This window comes from Sarcophilus harrisii, chromosome 2 (assembly GCF_902635505.1).
Source record: "Sarcophilus harrisii chromosome 2, mSarHar1.11, whole genome shotgun sequence".
Taxonomy (NCBI): domain Eukaryota; kingdom Metazoa; phylum Chordata; class Mammalia; order Dasyuromorphia; family Dasyuridae; genus Sarcophilus; species Sarcophilus harrisii.
This window is the reverse complement of record NC_045427.1, coordinates 167468316-167483372: the sequence shown is the minus strand read 5'-3', so window position 1 is coordinate 167483372 and position 15057 is coordinate 167468316. Positions and strand designations below refer to the sequence as shown.

Genomic DNA, 15057 nt, shown 5'->3' with positions numbered 1-15057 from the left:
CTCTGTTCTGTATACAACAGACCTTTTAATAAAAGCTTACTCAATCAAAATCATCACTGCTCAGAAAGTCCTTAAAAAGTAAATTAATTTTTTTTGGTAGGGGAAGATGGAATAAAGATTAAAACAAAAAGATTTGCATGAGGTTACTTTATGCTTTGAAATGAATCTGAGTGAAGCTTAGGTAATGTTCAAAACATAAATAATTGGGCTGAATACCAATTTTTCCATTGTTAGTTTTTTTTTTTTTTTTTTTTTTTTTTTAAGAAATGGCAGAGAAAAATAATGACCCAGAAATAAAGGAAGCTTTTTGATTTGCTTTACAAATCTATGATGTATTTAACTCCTCAACTAAGTTCAGAATTCTATATACATTTTATGAACCACCCTTCATCTCCATCCCAACAACAAAATCTCTTAAGACTCCATTAAGTCTTGAGAAGTCATGCTGTCCTTTTACTTTTTATTCAAGGGTATATTTAAAACATACACATACTGCCTTTTAAAGCTAGTTCCTCAGTGGATATTGGGAATAATTGATTTTCATTTGTAGTGAACAAGGAATTCAGAATTATAAAGACTTCTCTCATTATTTCAGTCAATTCACTATAAATTCACTTCATTTCACTTCAATTTTAATTTACTATAATTTTTAAAAATATGGCTAGTATGTACTTTTTTATTTCCCCCTCTCAATTGTAAGAAAAATCATCCTCATGGTATCCTTAATCAAATTTATATTTAAATCAACTGTATATTTATAGTGACCTAATATCAATTATATATTGAAGAGAGGACATTAAAAGCAAAATTAAGTCAGAACCACCAAAAAAATTATTAAGGAAAAAAGTTCAACTGGTCTCATTGTTTGTTGACCCTGCTATTTTCTGCAAGATTTTTATTTTACTAGAATAGATGGAATGTGAAGTCTTTTCAAATATAGGTTCTGACTCATTTGTATTTTATTGAAAACTAGAGGATAATTTGCATGTCTCTTATTTATTCCCCTATGTTGAAAATAATTTTAGCACTTATGACTTTTATTATTAAAATGACTGGTATAAACTAAACTGCTATATTTTTCTTTTCTTTGAGGCCCACATATGAGTCCTTCCACATTCTTTGTTAATTGCAAAATATAAAAATGTCTATGGAGTAGATTACCCATCTTTTGTGGGTCCCTTTGTAATGGAAGAGCATTTGTGTAAAATTTACACCTCCTGGAGAGCCTGTGATTTTTGTCTTTTGTTAATGGTATCCTATGCACTTAGAAAAGTACTTTACACATAACAAATACTTAAATGATTGTTAATGATAGCATCAGTCAACATGACAGATATATAAACTTGTAATTGAAAATTTGTATCGCAAAGCTCTTTGGAATGATTTAATAAAAATTTCACAAATGACTTCTGTAGATAGAGCTAATTAATGGAGCTAAGTTTTGAGGAAGTAATTATGATATTACAATGCTCTATTTTAATATGTTGAGATTGAGAAGTCAATGGACATCCAGTTCCAGTTATGCAAAAGGTAGTCATAAGAGACTGGAACTCAGAAAAGAAGTTAGGACTAGAGTTAGAGAGCCGAGAATCATCTATAGAAAGATAATAATTGAATCCATGGGAGCTGATAAGATCTCCAAGAAAGACAATTTAAAGCAGACACTGACAAACTATTGACTAAGGGTCAAACAAAGCTCATCATCTGTTTTACTACAGTCTATAAATGAAGCCTAGAATTTCACTTTTAACTACAATAAAACTTTATTTAAAAATGTAAAAACCATTCTTGGCTGAGGTTGTGCTTTAAAAACAGGTAATGGGTGGATTTGACTCACAGGTCACAGTTTGCTGATCCCTAGTATAGAAGGATACAAAAAAAAGAATTGGAAAAAAAAGTCCTGGGGAACATCCACCATTATTGGACATGAACATGGATGAAGATCTAACTAACTGAGAAGGAGCAGTTAGTAAGGCAGGAGGAAAATTGGGAAAGAACAGTGTTACAAAAAGTCTGAGAGGACCAAATATCCAGGGGAAAAATGTTATAGATGATGTCAAAGACTACAGAGTTTTGAAGAAGAATGAAATTGAGAAAAAGCCATTGGATATGGCAATTAAGATATTTCTGGATAGTGCTTTCATTTGAGTGATAAAGTTACAAGGGGTTAGAATAGAGAGGAAGGGAATGAGAGACACTAAGTGTAAATATTTCTCTCAAGGAGTTTTGTCACAAAGTGAAGGAGAATTATGGGATGATATCTAATGAGATATAAAATGAGAGTTTAAGGATGGAAGTGAAATGTGCATTCTGAAGGCACCAGGGAGGCACAGTGAAGATCAACAAGGGAGAAATAATGTAGAGGGTTTATGATAGAACCTTAGAAAATACATATATTTTAGGGGAAGGACTATAAGAAGTCATCAAAGAAAGTAGAAAAGGAACAGAGTAGTTGGAGGTGAACCCTAAAAATTCTATGCTATAAAGATAGAATAGTAAAAGTTAACCACAAAAAATGGTCTAAAGCATCAAATTCCTAAGAGGTCAAAGGTAAGAAAAGAAAAAAAAATTCATTAGATTGATGATAAGAATATAATTAATGTTTTTGGTGAGATCTGTTTTAGTAGAGTGGTGAGAACAGAAATTGGAAACAGGTAAAAAAGTAAGTAGCTAGTAAAAAATTAGATAGAATAAATAGAAATCTTTTTAAGCCTACAGAGGAGAGGACCTAGTAGAGAGGGAGAAGTTGAAAGTGAGAAAAGACTTGAAAAAGACAGATACCACTCTCCTACTAGTGCCTGCATTTTCCTCAGGTTGTTTTTGAAAAGTATAGAGTAGATATACTATTCTTGTCCTCCTTTAGTAAGAGATTTTCAGAGGATTATATGCATTCCAAATGTACTTACTAAGGGTTTTGCAGATATCACCAACAGCTTTAAATACAACAGATGAGAAGCTGACTCTTAGTCTCACAGTTTTCATGTTTGGCAAGCGAAGGCATAACATTTTATGCTGAGGTGTGAAAAGTAGCCTTGCATCTGCCTGGACACCATATTTGTCCAGAGTCCAGTGTGTTTTTAGAAGCCAGCAATGTTTTTGTTCCCACCAAAGAGCAAAATCTGACCAGTCTTGAGGTATATCTGCAAGAACAAAAACATGATGAATAAAATGGCAGGTAATTAAAAAACACAGAGTAGGGTAATTTCAAAATCAATTTTGTTACATGAGAAAATCAACCAAAATGCCAAACTTTAAGGATTTTTTTGTCACAATAATAACAATAAGATGCTTAGATGTAGAAATGATGTATTTGTTCACAGATATTCCTATATACTTGTTCAATAGGCCCTAGCTTAATAGTATGTTTGACAAAGCACAATCATCATAGATTTCATTGTGAAAAGAACCTTACAGAGGTTATCAAGAACAACCCTCTCATTTTACAGTTGAGGAGGCCTTAAGATGATGATTCATCCAAGATCATGCTGTCATTATATATGCAGGCAATAAACAAAGCTGGAATGTGCATTTTGTGAAATGGTTAGCTAGAGTTAAAATTACAAGGCAATTTTACTTGGGAAAGTAATGAAGATAAAGCTCAAAAAGGTTTCAAAGACCCATGACTTTGGTCTCATTAGCATTGTTTTCCCACCAACTTATCTAATAAGTTACCAATTAAAACAAAAATTCACAGATACATACATTTTGTTAGAAGTAAGAATTTCTGTAAGAAGTTACAAAATGATAATTCAAAATGCATAGGTAATTACAGAATTTATGAGCGACAGATATTGAAACACCATCTATTTTAAAGTATTAACTATTTCTGTGGCGAAGAAAACTTTTTTTTTTTTTTGAGGTAAGTGGATTAGGTAAAGTTCACCTTGAGAACTCTTCCATGTGGAAAACCAAACTGCCCCTTACTTCAATGATTTAAGGACTTGTGCTACCAGTTACTGTGGTTATTTCCTTCAAAGAACTGCTTTACACTTTAAGAGCTTCTGTGAGCTGCCATGGCTAACGCATGCATTATTTTGTGAACAAGTTATAAGGCTCCCTCCCACTTGGCTAAGATGAGTCTTGGGATCAATGACACAAGTCACTTGACCCAGCATCAATTTTTCAATTTGACAGAGTTTTTTAGATTTATATCTTCCCATCAGTTCCTTCAAGGACCCTACTTACACACCACTAAACGAAATCACTGTAGGAATTTTTTTTATTCTTTAGATAATATAGTGTTTTCCTCCCAGATCATCCTGAATGGAGTAAAATGTCACTCACTGTCTGATATCTTGCATTTTTTACTCCAAAAGAATGGAAATAAATAGGGACAAACATGGTTCCAGGTTTTTGTTATCTGTAATCATTTTTGCCATGTAAGGGAAACAAAGAAGTTGCTCTTTCCTTAAACCTGATTTCTCTTCTAGCTCTGTTACTAGTGGAGAGAATCCGGAGATAAGAGAATACAAAGATGTATTTTTTTAATGAGACAATCAGGGTTAAAAAACAATCAGCTAATAAGTATCTGAGATCACATTTGAACTCAGGTCTTCCCAACTTCAGGGCTGGTGCTCTATCTACTGCCCCACCTATTGCAGCACCCTCTTCCCCTCCTCCATTTACTCTTAGCTTTTTTTTTTTTTTAAACTAACTAGCTTGTCCTTAGTTTATTTCTCTGCCAATTAAGAAAAATGACAGCAGTTTAATCTCAGAGTTGCTGATAATCTAAAAGGACATAAAGAGATGCTGCTGTTTTGATGAAAGGTAAAAATAAGAAATATATATTTTTATTTGAAGAAGACACGATGAGTAGAATTAGCACTCCCACCTCTTCCTTTCCCATCTTCACCTTGCTACGTAGGCTTAGCAGCTTCTTTGACTGAGCAACATTAGCAATGTATTGACCTTTGTTAATGTCGATAATAAAGAGACTAAAACTGGCTTCCCTCCTCCACAAAATTACAAACGTCAGAGGCAGAGAATGGAAAAATTAACCAAAGAATATTTTACAATTTATATTCTCATTGTGCAAAACTTAGAAAAATGAGATCAGGTCTCACAGTTGCAACAATTCCGATGTTGTTTTTTTTAACTTGGCAATTTAAGCTCTTGCAAATTATGTTCCCGATGTTGCCTAAGATAATCATGCAGAGATGACTAAAGAGAAAGGGAGGATAAAAACTGGGAGAATGAGGAAACAAATCTTACGGATTTTCTTCTTCCTCAATAACTTCTGATGAGAAACTCCTATTTTTTTTTCTATAGGTACAACAGGATATGGCTTCTCTCTAAGTGTCTTATAAAAAAATTTCTTAACAATAAAAAAATTAATAGTTGTTGAACTTCATCTTCAGTGTCCAACCAATTGGTAAAGAAAGCACTTAGATAAGAAAATTGCTCATGATACAATGCCAAATCTCTCCTTACAGTTAACTTCTGAGATAGTATAATAGAACATGGCTCTATTTAACCAACATTATTTATTTCTCAAAAATTGAGCAAGAAATTGCTAATCATCTCCAGTTAAAGAACAAATAAATAGCCTATAAACTCAATGTTATACTATTCCAACTGCCAACAACAGTGCAAATTTCAATTGATCACATTATTGCAGTTGAGTAACATCGTTCTTCTATCTTGAAACCTGAAACCTGGAAGTCAATTTTGATTTTTTCCTGTCATTCACTCCTTGTTACTTTCTCTGGAAAAGGCTTTCCCATTTGCTCCTTTCTCTTCATTTACTCTGCAAACTTCATCAATTATACCTCTATGATCCTATCTCTAGATTACTGGAAAGAACTATCTGTTCTCTTTGACTCTAGTCTCTATTACCTCCTATTTATTGCGCACATGACAAACTATTCTCTTTTTGCTGTCCCTTTGCTCAGAAACCTACAAGACCTGCTCAATTAGATATCATTCCTCTGTCTCAAATACTTATGTAACTTGACCTTGAGCAAGCCATTTCATTTCTGTTTAGATTAATGTCTTGATTTGTAAAATAGGATGATAACAGCATTTATCATCCACCACCTAGGATTGTTGTGAAGACAATATAAAGCACTTTGCAAACTTCAAAGTGTTATATAAATGTCGGTTACTTTTGTAATGTTGTTGTTGTAGAAGTCGTAATAAAAACTGGTAATGTCGGTTGACTTACATTTTCAGGGTGAAAAAGATTAAGAACATCCTCTAATCCTTCCCCCCCCAAATCTGGCTAAACTGATTGTGTTTTAGATGCGAGAAAAGAATTCTAAATGCAAAATATCTTTTGGGTCAAGTAACAAAAGTCCCTTCAAATTTTAAGGAAAAATTCATTCGGGGAGAGAGACAGAATTCTTGTGATTAGAGACACAAAATCATCTAACAGGTCACTATTTGGAGCCTATGACATAGGGAGGAACTGATTATTGTAATTAATTATCTTTGCTTACTCGGTGCTAAACTAATTTGCCTTTATGCGGCAGAAGGGACCAAGGTGCTATTGTTGTTCAGTCCATTAGTCTTGTCCAATTCTTCATGAACTTGTGAATCATAATGGCCATCGTTTTCTTGGCAAAGATACTTGAGTAATTTGCCATTTTTTGCTCCAGTTGCCATCTCCTTTTTCAGTGCTATTTGTTTTTGTTCAGTCATTTTTCAGTTGTGTACAATTCTTCATAACCCCATTTGGTGTTTGACTGGCAAAAATACTGGACTGGTTTTCTATTTCCATCTCTAGTTCTGTTACAAATGAGGCAAAGAGGGTTATATACTTGCTTAGAGTCACCCAGATAGTAAGTGTCTGAGTATAGATTTTTAAACTCATGAATATGAGTCTATCTAACTCCAGAGCCAGCACTGTGCCACTTAATTGTCCCCTATTAACTATTAGTATTTTCTAAATTTTATTAACTTCTGATCCTCCTTTACAGTTTACGGTTCTGATCCTGGCTGAAACTAAACAACAATCTAACCAGTCATCTCTGCTTTTGACCACTGGCCCTAAGATAAGATTATATTTAATTAATGACTGAGATTACTCTTGCCCCATCTAAGACAGAACAGTTAGCAGGGGATATGATTATTATATTTTAATTTATTATTATATCTTAATTTATTATATCTTACTTTGATATGTCTCTCACATTTAGCCTTCCTTTTTCATTCTTATTGCCAGCAAGTCAGTCTAAACTTTCATCAATTCATAATTAGGGTATTGCAGCAACACCTCATACATAAATGACAACCCTGATTCTGACCTCATTCCATTCTTTAAACTGATTGAACCTATGTGTTTTTGCCAAATTTTTATAAAACACTTAATTGCTTAGGAATTTCTTATACTTGTAGTATAAAATATAAGCACTAAAAGCCTATCTATAATTTGTATCCCCCCTGCATATTAAATTTTATCTCCCTCTACTCCACAACATTAATCTTATAACTTCAATCAAGTAAGGTATCTAATGAAATTTAAGAGGGATAGTCCCTGAATAGGCCATCATGGCTTCTGACTGTCTGCTGATTTGCTCTTACTGATTCCTCTCACCTAGAATGACCTCCTACATGCTCCGTGCTCTATCTTTCCTCTAAGGATATCCTTCCAGTTTCACCTTCTCCACAAGTGCTTCCTGGATCACTCTAACATATTGATTTCTCTCCTCTCCAAAATCTCATAGCATATGTTGTCTCCACCCCTCATATTAGCTTTAAATCACATGCTTCCTTGTATTGTTACTTATTTGTCTAACAGATGTCATGTTCCCAAATAAATTGTAAACTTTTAGAGAGTAGCTACCATGTGTTATGCTTTTAAAAAGTATTCTCCACAATGTTTGTTAGTACTTGATACAAAGAAAACAGAAATCAGCCACTATGAGAGCTCCCTTTTCTCAAATCTACATCTTAAATCCCTTCAAAATCCCCCATTGTCCCCTCCTTTCATTTGGGCTCAAAAAGAAAGGTGGCTCTTTACCTGGCCAATGTCAACTTTTCTACTTCTGCCCTTGACCCCACACTCCTTCCAGATTTTCCCTTTTGATGATCCCTTCTCTTTCAAGGTCATACAATGGATAGTGCTGGACCTAGTAGAAAGATTCATCTTCCTGAGTTCAAATCTGGCCTCGAATACTTATCAGCTATGTGGCCCTGGACAAGTCATTCAATCCTGTTTGCTGCATTTTCCCCCATCTGTCAAATCATCTGGTAAAGAAAATGGCAAACCAGTGTCTGCCAAAAAATCCCATATGGGACTGAAATGACTTAACGATGTATAAAGGACTTTAAATTGAAAAGTTTAAAAACCCACTGAACAAATCTTTTGTATTCTTAAGTCTCAGCATTAGCTTTTCTGTATCTACAAAAGCACCCAAATCTTTCTTATCCTTAAAAATCTTGACTTGACTCTTACAATCCCTCTAACTACTTTTCTCATCTCTTTCACAACTAAACTTGGAGGAAAAATTCTCATTTCCTCACTACTCAGCCTTTTGTCATCTGTTTTACAATACTAACCTGAAATTGCTCTCTCCAAGGTCACCAATGATTGACAAATTAAAAAATCTTTCAGTACCTGGAATTGTTTTTTTAATCCTATTCTCCCCATACATTTTTTTTTTATTCCTCCCTGATTCTCCCTTCTCAATCACCTTTGTTGGATCACTATGGATAGATGTACTACAGGTGGACCCCCTTGTCTTTTCTTCATCACTTTTTATGATTTAATCAATTTCTATTTTCAGTAATCATCTTAATGTAGAAGATACCTAAATATTTTTTTTTCTTTGAATATCTCTTGAGCTGTACCATTACTAAATTCTTGCTGACATTTTCCCTTCAGTGTCCCACAGGCATCTAAAATTCAATATATTAAAAATGTAACACTTTTTGCCCTTAAACCCACTCCTCCTCCTAATCCTCCTCTTTCTTTTATATGCACCACAATCTTTCCACTCATTAATTCACATCCTTGGCTTTTCACTCTTTTAACCCTCACTACCCAAACAGTTGCCAAGTTGTGCTTTTCATCAAAATCTCTTATATTAAGTTAACTTTTCTCCACTGATACTGCAATGCCCTCATCATCTTTTTTTTAAAAATTATTCTAGTAACATGTTAACTTCCATCTTCCACAGAACTATAAAACTGGTATTCTTAAAGCTCATCTCTAACTTCCCTACTCTACTCTTTCAAGGATAAAATATAAATTTATTTTTAGCATTTAAAATTTTTCATAATTAGGATTTATAGTAACTAGGTCTTCCTTCCTTTCATTCTGAAGCAATTAGTGTTGCCCAGGGTCACACAGCTAGTAAATGTATGAGGCTGGATTTGAACTCAAGTTCTCCTGGTATAGGACTGGTAATTTACTTACTGAACCATCTAGCTGCCCCAACTGAATGTTAAGAATGGGTCATAAGTGGAAGTGATTAAACAAATCAAGATTTTTTAAAAAGTGGGTATAATTTAAGAGAAGTAGAAAAGGATTTACTTTAAAAGTAAAGAGAACAATATGCTCAAATATTGTATGACTAGTTAGAACAAGTAGGTTCTACTTGTGTAGCTATTTAGTAAGTAGAACATCATTATTTTTTGTGAATAATCTTGGGCTCTGTCTTGAAAAATGACTCATTATGCTAGTTTAAAAATTTTGTTGCTATATTTTGCTTTTACATCACTTTTATTTCCAAATACTTCCCTCTCCACTCCCTTCCCCAGAGAACTATGCTCTGTAATAATTTGAAAAGAGGAAAAATAAGTTTAGCAAAACTAATAAATTTAACATATCTTACAATATATTCAATATAAGAGAATTTTTAAGAAAACTCTCCCCATTAGATAAATTCCTTCTTTATCTAGAATTCAAAATTTTCTACTAACACTACATTTCAGTAACAATAGACTACTCCATATCCTGTAAAATACTTTCACCACTTTTTTTGTCCTACCTTTATTCAGACCACCTCCCTGTTCTGTACATTTGGGAAGACTTGCCTTATTCTCTGCTTTATATTTTAAGATATTTATCATTGTAGGCCCAGCTAATGTGCCACATCCTTTAGGAAACCTTTCTTGGGGCATACTTCTCCCTAGTTGGAAATAGTTTCTCTTCCTGTCTTTGCACAAGATTATTCTTTGTAACACTCCTATATGTTATGATGGACGGTTATACATATTTGTGTCTTCTTGCTAAACTGTAAAGTTTTACGAGTACCCAGACCTACTTTAACAATTTTTCCCAGTATCTAGCACAGTGTATTACATAAAGTAGTTGCTTAATAAGTGAATTAGTTTTGAAACACAGTAATTCCTTTTGCATCCTCCCTCAATTCAATTAAATCTTTTGAGATAAAAGAGTTTCTCCAGAAAGCAGGTAGCATAAAACAATTTTCAGTTTGTCTTTCAAAGCCTTATATGAAGTTGTGAATATGGATTAAATAAAAATAGTTCTATTATGAAGCCAACTCTTTATAATGAATGGCAAGGGGAATACCAAAAGGACTCAATATTGTCATCTAAAACAGAATCTTAAGATTTCATTGACTTTCTGAATCTGCTCACTGAATTGAAGAAACCACAGTGAAAAAGCATATTTGTTCAGCAAGTCAATTCTAAATCTGTCATTTCAAATCCAAATTAGTATTACAGTCATCTAGAACAGAAGTCAGCAAGCTAATAAAGTAGTCAGTAAAGCTGTGGCTGTGAGCTCCTTAAAAGCAGAGACTGTCTTATGCCTTTTTTTTGTAATCCTATCACTCCAGTACCTGGAGTGCAGAAGCTACTTAATAAATGTTCATTGGTTGACTGACTGACTGTTGGTGCCAATGGAAGAATAAAGGCATAATTAGAGAGAAGAAAAAAGAAAAAAGAAAGATGAATATGACAGAGAATGGAACCAACAATTTTTGAGGATGCTACTTAATGTACTTAGTACCAGAAATCAAACAAATATCCTGAGTTTTGGAGGTCATCCAATTGTCTTTACCAAAATCTACTACACAGGTTGCAATAGCATTAACCTCATTATTTCTAAAAGCAAATATAAATTATATAAATATAAGGCTATTATTATAATATCAGTTTTAACTTTCTGTAAATATGTAACTTCTTATTTAGACCACTTGACTACTTTGTAAATGAGTAAGCTGATATTTTTCTCTAACATTTTCTTTTAAAAGAGCTTTGTAACTAAATTATCAGACTCTCTATGAAATCCTTTAACACTTGTGTTTGAATCAAAACAAAGGAATTTGCTTTAAAGTTGGTTTATAATGAACTGTCTTGAAACTATTTGAAAGGACATGCACTGCTAATTTAGAATGTTCCCAGAAGTGGGGAGGAGTTAGGGTGGGGGTACGAGAAAGCTAAAATCCTTTATTTTGCTTATACAACTGGTTTATTCACCAGAGACTAAACTAAATAATCAGTGCCCACCACAGTGTTGCATTATCAGCTATTATTTATAAGTTTAATTTCTATTTCTCTAGGCTGCATTTTTTAAAATTTTATAATTACTTGGCAGATAACTCAGCCTAGAACACACTTTGCTTAATGTTTCGATTTTCTGCCTTCATTACATTCCCCAAACTCTGAATTTTGGCTTGCTTGCAAAATTCATGATGAAATCACTGGCAATATAAACAATATGTTTGCTACTCTCCTCTACATACCTGTGGCCCAATTTTCTTTCCTGTGTGCATGTGAGCAATTCCTATTAAAACTTCAACAGGCACAGACCAGTGTTTTGGGGTACTGATGATTACATAAGTAGCTGAGGCAGCTCAGAGCTGATGTTCTACTTGAACAGAAATCTTTCTGAATGTTGTAAAAAAACTACAGATCATCATGAATCAAATCAGACAACACCTGGTTATCAGACCTTATCTCTGTATGACTAATAGAAGCAATATTACTAACACTGTCTGGAGCTAACTAGTATAAGAGAAATAATCCTCTTTAGGGACCCTATACAAATTATGATTTTACAGTTTTAAGGGCATGGCTGGGTTACAACTATCTGTCACTGACTAATCAATACCATTAGTGAGTACCCACATTTATGAAATAACAAATCTGTTAAAATATTGAACACAGGATGATGAATACAATGTAGCCTGTTCATTTGTTTGATTACACACATAAGAAATAAAATACATGATCAAGTAAGAGATGAAAAGTATCACCAAGACCTCTCTAATTTGTGCATGTGGAGAAAGAGTGAAAATTTTAGAAATTTTAGAAAACATTAAAATTAACTTACTGATTTGTTCTACTAGCTTGAGCATGACTCCCCCAATATGCAAATCTCCAGATACTCTAAGTGTGAATTCTTTTTGTTCTTCTTCATAGTGGTGATCAACACGGATAATAAGCTCCCAGGAGGCGGTTCCATAGTCACTAGAAGAAAACATCTTGGCAATACAAAAACCTGCCAAATCAAAATCAAAATCAAGATAATGTATTTTAAAAAAAAGTAAGAGAATTTGGCCTCTTTGTTTTTCAATTTTTCAAATTTTGCCCCTCCAAGCTTGTTAATTCCTCACCAAATTTCTAATGTTCCCAATAACTCAGAGTATTCAATGTGGAATCTTAATTTAAAGGCATCTACAACCATCTTTTACTATTCCTCCATCCTCCTCTTTCAAATAATGGTGGCTATTTCATGTGCATTCTTTTCTAATATTCCGCTATGTTTCCTCCCATCATTCTCAACTCTAGTATGATATATACTATCTAGCACATAATCACATAGACATAGTCACTATATTACTAGCTGTCTTAGGTATAACTTGACCATCCTCCCTCAGTTCCCAATTTGAAGCACCTTGAGAGCAAGAATTATGTCTAAATTAATTTGGAGGGAATTGAGGGGTTTGCTCTAGTTTGGGCAGTCCAATCCTAGTCTGAAGGATAGCTAGATTTCCATGTGGCCCATAAAGTTATAAATCAATTATATTCCTTCCTTTCTTTACTCCTTCTACTCTAAATACCTTTTTAGGCTAAAACTGGATGAGAGATAATCTCTTTTAAAACCAATTCTGGTTCTACAGCTCATTTCAAAATTAGAGACAGCTTTCTTCTCTTCTTACCCTGCCATGTTGCCTTCTAGTGGAGATCACCTTCCATTTACTCTCCATTTATCTTGTATGTATATAAGTGACTGCATGCTGTCTTTTTTATTAGACTAAGTGCTTTTTTAAGCAAAGTATGTTTTTCTTTCTTGCTACCTCTAATGTTTAGCACAGTAAGCACTTAATAAAGTTTGTTAACAAGTAACCAGCCTTATATGTAGTAACTTATGTTGTATATTTTGTTTTTTTAATATTGGACTGTATGTCCTTTTCTTCTCTCCATATATAATCATTTTTCTCTGGCTGTAGGCTACCCTAGTAGCCTCAGAGTACTCAAAAGGGTAAACAGATGAAATGATACAGGATCATATAAAACCAAAGAACAGATTTGACTAAGTTATAAATGGAAAAGCTGGCTTTTCATATACATATAAATTACACAAAGTTGGCCTTACATAGGCATACATAGGCATTAAAAAATAAAGACTTCAGGAAAGGCCATTACATTTAACTGATTTTTGAAAATTAGAATATTCTTTTAAAAAATTTCCATGTTACTAGTCTCTTCCTAGGATTGTTAACAGTACCTTACTGAATATGAAAATCCAACAAGCATAATATAAGAGAACTAAAGTCACTTCTAATCTGTTATTATAATAACATAAATATTAATGATACTTTATATTTTGAGCATCTTGGGTATTATTTTATGTGAGTTATAAATGAAGTGATAGAGGATTAGTTCTATAATATGTAAAGAGGTCTAAGTAGAAAAGCTACTTTTTTCCTTCATTGAGAAACCGTTCTAAAAGCATTTATACTATTTAAAATCAATTCTTTCAAAATAACATGAGAAATTTTGGAAAAGGGAATTACTTCTAGAGAGGTATATAGAGTAGATTTTATTAATTTAATTTAATGAATTCCTTCACATTCAGGTCTCATGATGAGAAGAATCTAATCACACTCCTTTTCTACTAAAAAAAAGTTCCTAATAGTATTGAGCACATACTACAGGGTAAAGATTGTGATAAACACAGGGGATACAAATAGAGGCAAAAGCCAATCCCTGCCCTCCCAGAGTTTACAATCTAGATACTTTCCAAAGGATTTAAATATATTAGATTTTAAAATCTAAGCATATTTAAGCATATATAACCAAAATTATATATATAACATATAACCAAATTTCAATAAATATGGTATGCTCCACAAGCCTTCACCCATATGAATTAGAAATTTGTGCAAAACAACAAAAATAAACACTTAAGTTCAACATGAATTTATTAAACACCTTCTGTGAGCAAGGCCAAGGGGATGGAATAAAATCAGACAGTTCCAGCTTTTCACTCAGAATAAACCATGTAGATGGACAAATAGATACAAAGTACAAAGTAACAAGAAGTATTACTAGGCCATTTCAAGGGAAGGTCCTAACAACTGGGTTTGGAGGGTGAGAGCAGGAAAGGAGGATGGAATTTAGAAGTTATTTTGAAGGAGGTAGACTCTGAGCTGTGCTTTGAAAGAAGCCAAGGATTCAATAGGGAAGGGATTTTTTTTTTCTGTTTTAAGGACAAGTAGTTCCCCCCCCCCCCAAAAAAAAAAACCTCAAAATACACAATTATGAAATAGAAAACCAGGACTAGCAAGTATTCTGTTCTCCTTTAGAACCACTATCTTTATCCTACCATGAAATCACGAGGACTTAAAAAAACCAACATAATTTAGTAGTCATACTGGTTCACAAATGCAAATATTCACAAAGATAATTATAGTGAAGCTCCCCTATTTAGAGCAGACTAAAAAAATAGTTTGTCAGAATCTAAGTAGCCTGTGTATCTTAAATGGTCATCTGATCTTAGAGAAAGCCCTATTAGGTAACATTTATACACATACACACATATTCTCACATAAATGAATGTACAACTTACGCCATTGAATATAATTTTGTTTTTGGAGGAAAAGCTCATGGAAAAGTTCTTCAACTTTAGGTCTGACTTTG

The 15057-nt window shown here is 33.4% G+C and overlaps 1 protein-coding gene across 1 annotated transcript in view; it reads right to left on the bottom strand.

Moving 5' to 3' along the window:
- The window catches only part of FERMT1 (fermitin family member 1), a 56524-nt gene that overhangs the window by 39765 nt on the left and 1702 nt on the right, over positions 1-15057 (bottom strand). Inside the window, exons 2-3 of the mRNA XM_003758201.4 lie at positions 12245-12412; positions 2907-3140 (exon numbers count right to left, since the gene is read on the bottom strand). Of these exons, the coding sequence (XP_003758249.1) occupies positions 2907-3140; positions 12245-12395 (385 nt within the window). The 5' untranslated portion in view covers positions 12396-12412. The remainder of the gene's footprint in view (positions 1-2906; positions 3141-12244; positions 12413-15057) is intronic.